Source organism: Hoplias malabaricus, chromosome 1, assembly GCF_029633855.1.
Source record: "Hoplias malabaricus isolate fHopMal1 chromosome 1, fHopMal1.hap1, whole genome shotgun sequence".
Taxonomy (NCBI): domain Eukaryota; kingdom Metazoa; phylum Chordata; class Actinopteri; order Characiformes; family Erythrinidae; genus Hoplias; species Hoplias malabaricus.
Genome location: NC_089800.1, coordinates 6,932,173 through 6,948,870, shown reverse-complemented (window position 1 = coordinate 6,948,870; position 16,698 = coordinate 6,932,173). Strand labels below are relative to the sequence as shown.

Below are 16,698 nucleotides of genomic sequence, written 5' to 3'. Positions count from 1 at the left end.
TTTATTCTGGTTTTTAATTTAACTGTTTCTTCTATAAAGCACTTTAAATAAACTTGCCTGTGTTTAGATGATGTAGTACTAACCAAAATGGACATACATGTTTTTAATTTGACAGCGAGGATAAAGAAAAGGGAGTTTGAATGTCATGTACTGAAAAACTATACAGTAAAATCACTTCATATTTTATAGGTACATAGTGTGGCAAACACTGAACTGATATCTGTTGGGTGTGTGGACTACTTATTGACAATTACTATTTTATAAAGCAGTAAACTTGAGTCATTATTAAAAGCAATGGACAATTATGGGGACTTTGAAGGTCATTTACTCAAAAACTACAGTAGAATCACTTCATATTTTATAGGTACATAGTATGGCAAACACTGGACTGATATCTGTTGGTTGTATGGACTACTAACTAGAAATGACCATATTATAAAGCAGTGAACTTGATTCATGTTCAAAAACAATGGAAAATTATGGGGAGCTTGAATGCTATTTACTCAAAAACTATACAGTAAAATCACTTAATAATTTATAGAAACATAGTATAGAAAACACTGAATTTATGTCTGTTGATTGTATGAAATACTTAGAAATGACCAGTAAATAAACCGTTTAAATGCGGTTACTTTCTTTAAAATAAAGGGCTTTCAGATCTTCACGCGCTTTGAGTAATGTAATTCCATCAGTTAAGGGAAATTCTTCCCTTAAGGTATATTTTTTATGCAACCTCCTGGTCAGTAGGTGGGAGTAATGTCCAGGAATCTTCCAAGTATGTCTCGCTGCAGCCTGTAGGAAGGCGGAGTTGGACATCCAACTCCTCCCACATCCAACTCCGCCCATATCCAGCCACGCCTTCTAATACTGATGTGTTCAAGAAGCACTGTGTGGCACTTGAACGCAGACATGTTTAGCGACACTGAGAATCACATTAAATACGCATACGGTCTTTTATTCATTATTATACTGTTCAGGTGCTTTTATGTTTTTCCGCTGAGTGTATCTGTTAAAAAGATTACCTGATTTATACCTGATTTGATTTAACTTTTGTCATTGTTGTCAATGTTTGGCAGACTATTATTATGAATGGTAGGGTGAACGGAGGATATCGTTCAGGTTAATTTTGTTATTCATGATGGTTATTCTCAGCCACAACGAGTGGTAATGTTATGCCAACTATGACATGATGGATTGTTATGTAGTGTATGTAGTGCATAGCTGACTGCAAAACAATAATAAAATTGAGTGCTATTAAGTGTACAGTGCCTTGAAAGAATAATTATCCCTGCCTGGTCATGAACATCTTCTCATTTTAAGAACACACAGATTTCCATAGGTGATGCTGTTTGTCTGCATAAAATTTATTAGAAGCTTATACCATTTTCATATGTATTTAAACGTCTGTGTTTTGAGTTTCAGACAAATAAGTATTCACAAATATTAGAGGTACCACTTATTTCATAATGACTAATAATCACTACCTGTGAGTGGTTAGAGATATCTAAGGGTAATTAGCCAGGCTGTGAAATAAAAGTAAAGACTAAAGAGATAATGATGCTAATGACAATATTCCAAATGTCAAAAAAGTGAAGAAAAATGCTGCAATAAAATATATAACACATGTTCAAATGTCCAGTCGTGCAGGATTGGTTTCAATAAGAAGAAAGAGAAACACATTACACAACTTAGCACTCCATTCACAACTCCCTATAGTCGCGGTTGCTTGAAATAGAGTCAAATATAATATCCTTAATGATGTAGAACTCTAAAATGTGGTTAAGTCACGGGTGTGCAGTCTGTATTAAAGACAATGAAAAACTGGCACAGTATTTTTATTTTTTTATTTTCAAGCCTTTACAACATTTTATATCTCTATATATATCACACACACACTCACACCCCACACAAACATTGGCTCACTCACACACCCAATTCTTCATAAACTTGTTGGCAGAATGGGCTGCAGAACCCAGGATGCATGTCCTCGCTGTAATACCCCACAAGTTCCCCACGTCTCCCATTCCCAAAGCAGCCTGTGGACAACAAATAATAAACAGAAGCATATTTTTAATATTCATATATATAATATTCTTTATCTTGTTTGTCTTTTGAAGTTCTTTGCACTCTGTATCATAACGAATGCATATTGCTTTGAGTCCTTAAAAAATGCTGTATAATTAAAATATATTTATTATTATTATTATTGTCAAAGCCAGCAACACTGCTTTTGACTGCAAAATTCCATCAAAATCTGATCATAAAACATTTATTTGTCAACTTTTTTGCAACCACTGGCAAAAGAAATTATTCTCAAACTTCATACGCAGTTCACAAACCCAGTAAACAGTCTTTATACGTCTCTCTACAGCACAGGCAGCGCTCCAGTCCATACACTGTGTGAAACTGTTGTTTGTATTCAGTAGAGTTTCCAAGTCACAACAGCTGTACGTGTCGAATTAGAGAATTAAGAGATTACCACCTCTTCTTATAAGGAATACAAACATCTTAAAATAAAGTTTACTGAAATACAATAATGCACTTTATACTTACTGTCAAACTACTGAGAATGAGCTTGGGCCCGGAATGACTGTCTTCCAACAGTGTCCCGGAAGAGGCGACACACCAGGGAGAGCTTTAAAAAAGCTTGGTCACCCTCTTCCAGGACAACCTCTAATAGAATCTACTCCAGGACCATAAGGGGCATCTGTTAAAGACGTTACAGAAGAGTGCAGACACTGTTTTACAGTTTATTTAAATTTAGTGAAACAAAAAAGCTAAATATAAATTTACCACAGAACCTACATTCCAATTAATTTCTTTAAAACAAACCACAGTTTTCTAATTTGTGAAGGCTATTGCACATTAAGCAAAATGAAAGTTGAAATGCTCAGTTCAGCTTCAAGAACAGACACAAACACCTGGTCAATGGAGACGGTAAACATTCAGTCGCCTTTACTGTTAACAGAAAAAAACAAGGTGAAATCCAGACTGAAATTAATATAAATACTATTTAACAATGGACCATGTCTAATTTGAGCTTATCAGATGCTGTAAATAACTGCTTTTAAGTCACACTAGTTACACACTGACGTGCCCTTACAAATTCAAATAAACCATCAGACCCTGAACGCTCCTCAGTCTTTCCCTTCTTGTGTTTACTGGCCTTTCCTTGTACATTAGAGCTGGAAATGTATCCTCAAAAAAGTCATAATCAGTAAATAATCATAATCTGAAGTAATCACCTGACTGAAGTCAAAAGGCCAACCAAGGGCCATGTAGAGTGCATACTGAAACATACCATAGATACAGCTCAGAACATTGAACACTGAAGGGTCAAAAGTGGCCTGAACGTGGGCTGGATGAAACAATAAAACATAAAAGGAGATTACAGTTTATCTGTGATATGAATGTTCATTGTAACTACATTTGTGAGCTTTTCTTTAAGTCAAAAGTCTTGTTACTTACACGGAGGCAATATTATAGGCAAGTTTTTTCTGTGTGTCATTAAGTAACTCTGTTACTTATTTGCCTAAATCAACCACATATAACACGCGTGCCGCAGTTGAATATTCGTGTATTTATCTACGACACTACTAGTACATACTGAAATACCGTATTTATAACGTGTTCGTGTATGTAGCAAAAACACTAACAACGAGCTTTGTAATTATTCTTACAAACTAAATGTTTTTACTCACCGACATAACGTGCGCTGTTATTTTCTCCGTTAAAAAATTCTGTTTGAGAGTTTTTTGGGCGCGAGCGTGAACTGTGTTCAAATTCACGAGGGTAGGGAACGATTTCGGACACTACCTTAAAATAGTGTACTACATAGTGACTAGAGCACTATTTGGGACATAGAAAAGTCACTGGGCACGGGCGTGGCTTCTGACGTGTGAGAGGGCGGGGTTGGATGTGGGCGGAGTTGGATGCCGCCTTCCTACAGGTTGCAGCGAGAGGCTTCTCGAATCTGCCACAGCATTCATAGAACACGCCAGAAAGAATCCAAGAAAAAAGGTGGACACTTGGGCGGTAGGCAGCTGCTCCTATAAAGTAATACTTATATTATTTTTTGTGATTTAATAAGCTTTCTCATTAATCTGGGGGCAGCGAGACGTCTAAAATCTCTATTTTAAAATTGGTTTCTTCCCCCTCCAGGTTTCTGGAAAATGAAGATTAATGTTCTACGTTATGAATCATATTTCCGGGTAGGAGAGTATTTATTAAAATGGATAGTTTTCTCTCTTTGTTGCATGAAGCACAAAAGAATGTGAATTAATTCATCAAAGGTTTGCTTTTCGCTCCGTGTGAAGTTATATTTTTGCCATTTATTTTCGTTCTTGAATGGAAATGTAAAATAGGAAAATACTCTTTATCCGATTTCTGTTTTGGAAACAGACAAAATCGCTTCTTAAGAATATTACCCTTCTGTCGTCTTGAAAGCTCATGTCGTTCTTCCTAGTTTACGTGTTTATTTATTTATTTATTTATTTATTTATTTATTATTCAATAAATTATTAATTTAATGCTTGATTTTTTCAGATTTATCGTATATTTGTCGCTGTAAGAAAAAACAAAAACCTTCTAAAACAGATCCCTTCATCTCCTTTATAATTTGTTTTCCCCCTCCAGGTTTCCGAGTCACTGCAAAAGAATTTTATTATGGATCATATTAATGAGTAAGATAAAAATTAATGTTTGATTCAAATTTTCATCATTTTTGCATGCAGCACATTTGTTTATGTCTCCAATGTAAACAGTTAAATTTTTCAGGCTGAATTATCCAAAATTTGGTATATACTGCAAGTAAATGCCATATCTGTTATTTTAGTTGGAGCTGAAGATCTGCATTCTAAAATATTCTTTGTACACTCCTCTCTCCAAGTCTTGAATATTGAACTGCTTCCTCCCCACAGGTGTTCCCATCACTTGTCAGACGGCAGCAAAAGATGTTATAATAGCTGCACCAGGTGAAAATGTCCTTTTGAGCTGTCAGTTCCCAGTTATTGGCAGTTTGAACATTACCAACTTAATCATTAAATGGCAGGAAAAAGACACAGTGGTCCACAGCTTTTACCTCGGCAGAGATCAACTAGAACGACAAGGACAGGCCTACAGTGGACGAACACATCTGTTCAAAGAGCAGATACTGACAGGAAACGCATCACTCGTACTGAACAACGTCCAGCCACAGCATCAAGGAGAATATTTCTGTTACGTCAACGATGAAAATGGAAGAACAAAACACAATGTGTTGCTCACTGTGGCAGGTAAAGGACTGTAATATTACAAATAGCAATAATCCACAAGATACCGCTATTTGGTTCTACAGGTAGTGTCACTGTCACACAGCTCCAGGATTTGCGGTCCTGGTTTCAGTCCATGACTCGGGTCTTGTGGCTTTGTCCAACAACACACAGGTGTGAGTGGCTGCTGAGTGTGTGCCCTGCGATGGACTAGTGACTTGTCTAGAGTGTTCCTGCCTCCTGAAAATTAAAATTAAAATAACCACAGTTAACTATTTTTCTGCCATTTAATGTGGTTTAGAATTTTAACTACATTTTAACTATTTTAACTAATGTGTCTTTCAATCCAATCCCAGCTCCTTATGATGACCCCAAACTATCAGTTCTCTACACCTGTGACCTCGTCATTGTGACCCTGACGTCATCTCAGGGCTTTCCTCAACCCACTGTGACCTGGAAGCATCCAGTCGGGAGCAACGTGACGACCACAGAGCTGGACACTAAAGGCTGCTACAGAGTGGAGAGTAACCTCACTTTCAGTCTCAACACTACACAGACAGTCGTGGTAGAGATGAGCCTGGACGTTCTGTCTCAACACTTCATTAGAGAAATAACACTTCAGCCCCAACAAGGTATGACTGCAACAATGACACTTTAATAATAAGACTCCACTATTAAAAGGTTTATAAATAGTTTAAAATTTAATAGTTAATAAGCAGGTCATAAACATCTTACACTGGCATGTTAAATGCTGAATGATAAAGAAGACAGAGTTAGATAAGGATCTGTTTATTAATGACTTCTGAAGTGTTAATGACATATTTAATAGTCTTTAGTATGTTATTACATATACACAGTAATGACCATTATTAATAAAGTATATATTATGTGTTAAATAGAAAGTGGTACCTCATTCATTTATTCAATCATTGTCTGTACCTGTTTATCCAGTTCAGGGTGATGGTTTGCACAAACTCTGGCCAATGTAGGCTATGGATACAGGAACTGTAATTGGAATAGTATATTAAGGATATAATAAATAAAACAAATAAACATTGTTCCACCGGTCCTGACAGTAAATATATTAGTGATAGTGTTTTTAGTTTATAATGAATGTCATAATGCAGAGAGTTAACTTCAGAAATGAGTGACTGCTTCAATCACAAACAATAAATAAAAATAAATAAATAAATAAAAACTCTGATAAAGTACATATTTTTTTTATGTTATTTTTTATATTGTTATTATTATTATTATTATTATTGGTAGTAGTTGAAGAAGGAATTGAAGATAAGCCACTGCAGTGCCATCTTACTAGCCGTGTTACCACTGAAGGTACTTTTATTATAACCTGCATTATGTTGTTGTCTTTACAGGATGCTGTGAAGGAAGTGCTGATCATATAAGAGGAAAATACCTTCTAGCTATCCCACTATCTGTGTTCATAACCCTGTTGCTGAGGCTTTGGATTAGAATAAGCCAACCACAAAAAATCTGCTGTAAATGTCTCGTTTGCACTTAGACTGGACACCAAAGTTAAATCCTCTCCTTTCCATCTCTGGAAAGATGCCTTTCTAATGAACTGAACTTTAAGAATTGTCTGAATCTTGCAAATTATTCTTAGAATTCCTCAGCTAGAGAAATTATGTCCAGTGTTGAGGCCTGAGCAGTAGGAATGCTTCTCTGCTCTCCTATTGGACAGGCTTGTTATTAAGCTCATCTGACTGCTTTGTGGAATCTTATTTTTTTTTACTAGATTCTGGAAAAAAATGAATATTAAGATATACTTCTGTATTTCTGATTTTTTTCTAGCAGGATTGATTATTGTAATGTCTCCTAATTTACTGTATTTTATTGTATCTTTTATATAGTTTTAATCATTTTCACTGTTTTCATTGCCTTTTTTAATTTATAATTATATTATTATTATTGTTATTTTTATTTTTTTTTTTACTGTTTCTTTTGATTCTGTAAAACACTTCAGTATGAAAGGAGCCTTGCCTTGTTTACAATATAATTGTATTAATTTGTTGCTCTCAATATATATATATATATATATACATGTCTTGAATCTCCCAGGCATTCACAAATGGCTGGGTGCAGGGTTTGTTCACATTTTGACCAAAATACTGCAATGGTGCAATCTTTATATTCCTCTAATAAACAAAATATTACATATATATTACACGTTTATGCTGTAGTGATTATGGTAAGCCATGTTAGTCCTAAACCAGAAACACTTCACCTCAATTAAAAATTAAGAAACAAAAGTGTGTTATCTTCATGAAACCTGTTTAACACTGCTAATATAAACCAGAAAGATCTCCTAATTTTTTAAGATATTATTTTATAGATTTTATAGCCCTGTCAGTGACTGATTGTAGTCTCTTGGACTCCTTAATTTTGGGGCATCACATTAAAATATCCATCTCCCAATGTTTGTGTAAATATAGACAGCCCAGAAACTGCAAATGTACACACTATTTATAAAACAAACACTTTCACAGTGGTCTTTATAGCTTTATTTCATTCATGAGGTATAATAAACATCTTATCAATGTTTTAAGTGAATAGTTTACCTGATTAATTGCAGTAACGTGTACTCTTACTGAAATACAAATACGTTATCTGAGGAAATCACAAGATGAACGCATCCTCATGAGTTTTCAGGTATCTGCTATCATTCTGTGTTGGGAGTCATCCGGTAAGCAGCAGCATGGGCAACAGCTCATTCATTCAAAACTCATTCAAACTAGTCATTTTAAGACTATGGTTTATGATTAATGAATGTGAGACTTGTCTCTTTCTGTATGAAGTGCTTTATTTGCTGATTTCGCATTTGGAAACAGCTACTAATAGTGTAATCTAAACATCACTGTGTGCCTGTTACATCCCACCCTGTATTTCGTATGATGGCATCTAGAGGTATCAAGGGATGGGTATAACAAGGAGTGTGAGATGCAGTGTGAAAGAGGGAAACATACAATATAGTGCTCTATACAACATGTAAATGCAAACGTAGTTATAGAAGTAAAGTGTAAAGTAGAAGACAATAAACAACCCAACGTGCTAAAACCAACTAACCACTACTGGGTGGACTATGGATGGTGCCAAAGAAAAAAAACACAACTTCCCTAACAAATAAAACCAACGTTGTTATGACACAACCATGTTATGAAATTAATAGTTTCATTTTTCATGCAGAACGAATTGACATCAGACCCAGGAAACTTTAATAAAATTAACATTACCAAACAGATTTATGGTCAGTGTAGCGGCCCTCAAAAACATTTTCAACACACCGAGTTTTAAAATAATGTCCATATTCTTAGTTATCTCACTAAAACATACTTCACGATCCAGTACAATGTGGAATGTGTAATTTTTATAAATTTGTCTTCCATATTTAACCCATCTGTGGCAGTGAACACATGCACACACTAGGGGCTGTGAATACACACCCAGAGCGGTGGCAGCCATCCCCAGTGCCCGGGGAGCATTTGGGGGTTCAGTGCCTTGCTCAAGGGAACTTCAGCCATGGATGTTCCTGCCTGTCCTGGGGATCGAACCAGCAACTTTCTGGTACCAAGCCCGGTCTCTAACCATTGCCCCATTTTAGTCAGAGTAAGACCAATAAGATAAACACATATCAGTATATATCATAGGCAATGGTGCAGGCAATGATATAGACATTACAGTTTGTTTTTTTTCAGCTGAATGTACACACATTTATTGTGGTACATAGAACAGTTTATTTCACCAAGCATTTTTTTAATGTTTTATGACATAAATAATATAATAAATAGGTTTTACATTTCAAAATGTTAGCTGGTGTAGTTTATAAGAACAGGAATTGTTGGGAGTAATATGTTTCAGTTAGGCTTCTGAGGGTTTTTTAGTCTGTGTATAAATGTTAGGACATAGTTCTTCTAGTTTATAATAAATGCCATAAAACAGAGAGTTAAATTCAGTACAGAGAGGCTTTTATCAAACACTAATGACCGTAAATGATGAGAGAGAAAAAAATAAGCTTTAACTCAAAATTACAACAAGCATAAATAGGCCAATAGTTTTTTTTATTAGTTGTCATAGTAGTTGCAGTTGTAGTTAAGCACCACTGACAATAGGGGAAGCTGCAGTGCTAGCTTACTGGAAGTGATGTCTCTGAAGAAACTTCAATTATAACCTGCAATATGTTGTTGTCATCGTGCCCAGTGACTTTTTCTGTGTCCCAAATGGTGCTAGTCACTATATAGTCACTATATAGTACACTATTTTGTATTATGTTTTATTTTTTAAGCATCTAACCCACGTTCAGGCCACTTTTGACCCTTCAATGTTTAATGTTCTCAGCTGTATCTATGGTATGTTTCAGTATGCACTCTACATGGCCTCTACTTGGCCTTTTGACTTCAGTCAGGTGATTACTTCAAATTATGACTTTTTTGAGGATACATTTCCAGTAAAGCTTTAAACTGCATTCTAAACTTTTTTTAAACATTCTAATCTGAATTTTGAGAATTGTGTCTTTTGACGGTGGTTGCAAAAAGTGACAAATAAATGTTTTATGATCAGAAGATTTTGTTGGAATTTTGCAGTCAAAAGCTGTGTTGCTGGCTTTGATAATAATAATAATAATAATAATAATAATAATAATAATAATAAATACATTTTAATTATAAAGCATTTTTCAAGGACTCAAAGCATTATGCATGCATTGCGATAGAGTACAAAGAACATCAAAAGACAGACAAGATAAGGAAGTAAAATTAGAGAACATATTAAAAGTGTGCTTCTGTTTATTATTTGTTGTCGACAGGCTACTTTGGGCATGGGAGACATGGGGAACTTGTGGGGTATTACAGCGAGGACATGCATCCTGGGTTCTACAGCCCATTCTGCCAACAAGTTTATGAAGATTTGGGTGTGTGAGTGAGCCAATGTTTGTGTGGGGTGTGAGTGTGTGTATGATATAGATATAAAATGTTGTAAAGGCTTGAAAATAAAAAAATAAAACTACTGTGCCAGTTTTTCGTTGTCTTTAATACAGACTGCACACCTGTGTCTTAACCACATTTTAGAGTTCTACATGCCAGTGCCAATAAGGATATTCTATTTGACTATATTTCAAGCGACCGCGACTGTAGGGAGTTGTGAATGGAGTGCTAAGTTGTGTAATGTGTTTCTCTTTCTTCTTATTGAAACCAATCCTGCACAACTGGACATCTGAACATGTGTTATATATTTTACTGCAGCATTTTCTTCACTTGGACATTTGGAATATTGTCATTGGCATCATTATCTCTTTAGTCTTTACTTTTATTTCACAACCTGGCTAATTACCCTTAGATATCTCTAACCACTCACAGGTAGTAATTATTAGTCATTATGAAATAAGTGGTACCTCTAATATTTGTGAACACTTATTTGTCTGAACCTCAAAACACAGACGTTTAAATTCATATGAAAATTGTATAAGCTTCTAATAAATTTTATGCAGACAAATAGCATCACCTATGGAAATCTGTGTGTTCTTAAAATGAGAAGATGTTCATGACCAGGCAGGGATAATTATTTTTTCAAGGCACTGTACACTTAATAGCACTGAATTTTATTGTTTTGCAGTCAGCTGTGCACTACATACACTACATAACAATCCATCATGTCATAGTTGGCATAACATTACCAGTCATTGTGGCTGAGAATGACCATTATGAATAACAAAAAAATAACGATTTTTGGGACAAGACATTAACTGACTGGAGAACAATATTTTAATGAACCCTGAATTAATAATAGTCTGCCAAGCATTGACAACAATGACAAAAGTTAAATCAAATCAGGTATAAATCAGGTAATGTTTTACAGATACCCTCAGCGGAAAAACACAAAAGCACCTGAACAGTATAATAATTAATAAAAGGCGTTATATGCGTATTTAATGTGCTACTCAGTGTCTCTAAACATGTCTGCGTTCAAGTGCCACACAGTGCTTAGTACTGATGTGTCGGTCGCGAGCGAACCGGTTCAAAGAGCCGGCTCTTGTAAGTGAACGATGAGAGCCGGTTCCCGTCTAAGACCGAGCCATTTTTTTCTAAGGCTTGTCATTCAACCAATCAGAGAACACCAAGCAAGCTCCAACCCTCCAACCCTCCGAGCTGAGACACTTGGTTTTCCTGAATGCCAATCTGCCTTCCGACCGGCGCTTCCTCCAGGGTGTATTCCCGCCTTGCGCCCAATGATTCCAGGTGGGCTCTGGACCCACCGCGACCCTGAACTGGATAAGGGTTACAGATAATGAATGAATGAATGAATCTGCCTTCCAAAAAATAGTTGAAGAAAATGTTAAATCAGTTAAATGTTTGTTGACAGTTGTGGTTGTTTTAATCACTACCGTTGAATGCTGCTGTTTTGCACTTTGCAGAGTATTTGTTTATTTTATTACCCAGAAATGGATGATTATTTAATTTAATAAACTATTTTGTAATACCTACCTTTTGAGTTCCATTGGCTATATTTCAGAGTTTACAAGTGATTTTTTATTAAGGTGTTTAAATAAAAATCCAGTTATTTATACAATTGAATGTGTGAGTGCAATCAGTGAGTTATTACAAGACAGCCATAAAAACAATTGGCCATTGCAACACTATTTATTATTTTTAATATTGAACAATAATATTTTGTCCATATAGTCATGTAAATGTAGGTAATATTGTTCTGCACCAGTGGAAATAAGTGGTAAAACAAACATCTTTTTAGGAGCCGAAAGAGCCGGCTCTTTATGAAGAGCCGAGCCAAAAGTGCCGGCTCCCCAAAAAGAGCCGAAATTCCCATCACTAGTGCTTAGAAGGCGAGGCTGGATATGGGCGGAGTTGGATGTGGGAGGAGTTGGATGTCCAACTCCGCCTTCCTACAGGACCAATCACATACACCTCGCCCGGAACTTGCCCCCTCTTCCTTGCGTAAAAACGGTCCATTCAAAAAAGAGGCGGGAGAGGAGGTAGGAGAGGAGGTAGACGGCTGTTCTATAAAATATATATTTTTATTATATTATTTTTGTTGGTGATTTAATAAGCGTTCTCATTCATTTGGGGCAGTGAGACTTCTCTTAAAATTAGTTTTTTAAAAGTTGTTTCTTTCCTCTTCCAGGTTGATGAATAACTGGAAAATGAAGATTAACGTAGCTACGTTATGGATCATATATATCGCTACGAGTAGGAGTTTGTTTATTCATAATTATATTTTTCTTGCTTTGCTGCATGAATCACAAAGGAAAGTAAATGTACTTATCAACGCTTTGCATTTCGCTCTGTGTGACGTTTTAGTTTTGCAAAATTTAAAAACCGTGAAAATACAATTTCTGATTTGAAAACAAAAGAAATTAGCAATGAAATATAAGCAGAACGCTTAGATATGTTTTTAAGACTTTTATTTTCCCGCTTATTCCTCTCTCTGTTCAGGACCACTCTAGAACCATACTCTTAAATAACAAAAATGTTTCACAATAAGGATTTAGGCTTGAAAAAAAAAAGCGAAATGATTTGTGTCCGACTGATGCCCTGTCAAAGGTCCATCTGTAATTCAGTAAGTTTTAAGAAAGTTAATTTTACTCACTCTGAACTATGATAAAAAATGAATAAAACCCTAACCCTTATGTGTAGCAGTGTAACTGAAATTGTTATGTATAAGCTATGGTCAAGAACTAATCATCCAACATTACCACTTATCATTATTAATGTACTAATGGATTAATGCAATCACATCCACGCAGCAATTTGCCAACATCTAGAATAAAGAGCAGAGGCTGCATCAGCAGCAAATGGGGACAATATACTGAAGCAATAATAGATGAGAGGGAATGCTATAACGTGAGATATAGGCACTGATGTACAGCCAAACATCAGTGCACCCTTCTGTGGTCTTGTAAACCCCAGTGTCCTTACTAATTCAGTGTGTATGTGGTGGAACATCTTTCAGCCAATCACATTGCCAGGTTGGAACTAATGGTGTTCTAATTAACAATGAATAGAAAGCCTGATTTTATATATTATAAATACTTCTAAAACAGGTCTGTTCATCTCTTTTAAAATTTGTTATTTTTTCCCCTCCAGGTTTTTGAGTCACTGCAGTAAGATTGTATTGTGGATCATATTAATGGGTAGGATAAAGATTATTAAGTTACCTCATTAGAATTCTGCTGCTTTATCTTCACATCATCACAGTCATGCTTCAACATCTAACACACACTGTTCTCAGAAGAACACAGGATGTTACTGCAGCAAATGGGGACAAACTCACTATTAATAACATTAATTGCAGAATAAGTGTTTGATAAGCAGACATCAAATAAATCTTGCCCAGAGTAGTTCACTTGGTGTTTCAGGAAAGACATCATTTAATAACTTTACTGATCATCTAATGAACCACATACCTTAGTAACACCCACATCATTTATTTACTTTTGCTATAAATTATATAAACCCAATTTCCAGAAAAGCTGGGATTATGTAAATAGCAAAAAAAATTATAATAATAATAAAGCACTGCTCACTGAAAAACCATGTAGTGTTTTCACTTAATTTTCTGATTTATTATTACATACATTTTCTATAAAACTTTCATTCTTATTTTGCCCCTGTCCCAGACATTTTGAAGTGTGTTATAGACATTAAATTCAACATTTTCCATATTTACAAAACCGAGATTGTTCACTGAAAATACTGGAAAACGTTCCTTTGTACTTTTGTCTGTTAGATCAAATTTTAGGACGATTAAACATCAGATGTGAGCCATTATGACACCTTAGATGCTTTTATTTACAGCAGTATTTGACTTGAGGAAATGGAGACTCCATATTTAACCCATGCACACTCACACAATTGGGCAATTTTTGCACACATACTGATAGTTAGCCACAGTGCCCATAACAGCTGGGGCCTTGGTACCTTGGTAAAAATAATACACGTTACTATTTGTATTTTGGTACAGTATACATACAGAAAAATTAACAACTGCAGTGAAATGTTATATCTGTCACTTTAGTTGGTCTATTACATTACTGCTGAAGATCTGCATTCTAAAATATGCTTTTTACACTCCTCTCTCCAAGTCTTAAATATTGTACTGCTTCCTCCCCACAGGTGTTCCCATCACTTGTCAGACGACAGCAAAAGATGTTATAATAGCTGCACCAGGTGAAAATGTCCTTTTGAGCTGTCTGTTCCCAGTAACTGACAGTTTGAACATTACCAACTTAATCATTAACTGGCAGGAAAAAGACACAGTGGTCCACAGCTTTTACCTCGGCAAAGATCAACTAGAACGACAGGGACAGGCCTACAGTGGACGAACACATCTCTTCAAAGAGCTGATGTTGACAGGAAACGCATCACTCGCACTGAACAACGTCCAGCCACAGCATCAAGGAGAATATTTCTGTGATGTCAACAATGAAAATGGAAGAACCAAACACAAAGTGTTGCTCATTGTGGCAGGTAAAAGACTGTAATATTACAAATAGCAATAATCCAAAGGGAAGCCAGCTATGTGGTTCTACAGGTATTGTCACTGTCACACAGCTCCAGGATTTGCGGTCCTGGTTTCAGTCCATGACTCAGGTCTTGTGGGTTCTCCAGTTTTTCCCCACAGTCCATGTGAAATTGGTCACAGGTGTGAGTGACTGCTGAGTGTGTGCCCTGCGATGGACTGGTGACTTGTCTAGGGTGTGTTCCTGCCTCCTGAAAATGTTTTATATATATATATATATATATATATTAATTAATTAATATGACCACAGTTAACTATTTTTCTAGCATTAAATGTGGTTTAGAATTTTAACTACTGCCAAACAGCAATTCCTAGTAGGACTGTAACTTCCTGACCAAATAAGGAGGAATGGCAAATTTGATTAAAAAGCTGGGAGTTAAGGACATTTGCAAAATGTGTTAAACATTTGAGGTCGTTTTTCTTCATATATAACATCACAACTGTAGTTTTACAATGTGTTCAGTGTAGCTCTGCCTGTCAGATTTTAGAACTGGCTGTTTTTATTATAATTGTTTAATATTTTCCACCACCAAAATGATATATCAACCAACTAATGTGTTTTTCAATCCAATCCCAGCTCCTTATGATGACCCCAAACTATCAGTTCTCTACACATGTGACCTTGTCATTGTGACCCTGACGTCATCTCTGGGCTTTCCTCAACCCACTGTGACCTGGAAGCATCCAGTCGGAAGCAACGTGACGACCACAGAGCTGGACACTAAAGGCTGCTACAGAGTGGAGAGTAACCTCACCTTCAGTCTCAGCACTACACAGACTGTCGTGGTAGAGATGAGCCTGGACGTTCTGTCTCAACGCTTCATTAGAGAAATAACACTACAGCCCAAAGAAGGTATGACTGCAACAATGATGTCTAAAGTCTATAGATCTGAGCTTTAACAGGGTCAATAAATGTGGGCTCACTTTTTGGCAAGAGACAGATTATTTTGCTCTTTTTATCGATGAATATTAATTGAAACGGAACAGATATACGTGAGTGTGTGGTTTCCCCTTTAATGGACTGGTGTCTTGTCCATTCAGTGTAGACTGTAGACCCACTATGACCCTGATCAGGATGAAGTGTTTGTAATAAATGACTGACTGAATAATAAATAAATAAATAATAAATAATTATTACTAAATAATATTTCATATTTTGTTTTCTTTACAGGATGCTGTGAAAGAAGTGCCAGTCACATGAGAGCAATACCTCTTGCTCTCACTCTAGCTCTGTTCATTACTGTGTTACTGCTGCTCCTGATCCGAACAAGTTAACAACAAATCAGCTGATGATGCCATTTTTAACCTTTGATGAAGTGAGAGAAGCAACCATCCTACCCACGAAGAGAGGGAGCATGGTGGGAGCCCTTTGTGTGATTATTATGAGTGAAGTCATAAAGGTGCCATTTTGGAGGTATCTGGTGCATTGAGGAAAACTAAAGAACTTTAAAGACTATAATTTTTGTACTCAGTCAACAGTATCAACACTAAAACTGGAGAAATATGAGAGGATTTCACACTAAGACAGGACCAACCCAGCAAGGATGTAATTTAATTTATAAACTCTCATATTTTAACAAAACTATTTGACAGTATCGCTCTGGTGCTTTTTTTGTCTGAAGTGTACTGTTTATCGTTCTTTTCCTTTTATTGACCTGTTTAAATACGTATTTTTGTATTTTGTAATCAATTAAATAAAAATGATTAAAAAAAAAAACTTTGCTTGCCACACTGCATAGCAGCCTTTACATAGTTCATTTTCTCCCATTTAAAGGAACACTAGGTAAGATTTGAGTCTTTTGCTCCTAGGGCTTCCCCTAGTGAAATTAATTTTAACAGCACTACTGAAATTAATATGGAGTGAGGGAGGGGGTTGTTTCCCCATTCTCCTATTCGCAGTGGT

The 16,698-nt window shown here is 35.9% G+C and overlaps 1 protein-coding gene across 1 annotated transcript; it reads left to right on the top strand.

The window, feature by feature from the left end:
• The first annotated feature begins 4,727 nt into the window (after positions 1-4,727).
• Positions 4,728-16,402, top strand: LOC136708102 (CD276 antigen-like). The gene is made up of 4 exons (XM_066682386.1): positions 4,728-4,755; positions 4,920-5,273; positions 5,606-5,881; positions 15,967-16,402. Exons 1-4 carry the CDS (start codon positions 4,728-4,730, stop codon positions 16,068-16,070), a joined length of 762 nt encoding a protein of 253 aa, XP_066538483.1. The 3' UTR covers positions 16,071-16,402.
• Positions 16,403-16,698: the final 296 nt, after the last annotated feature.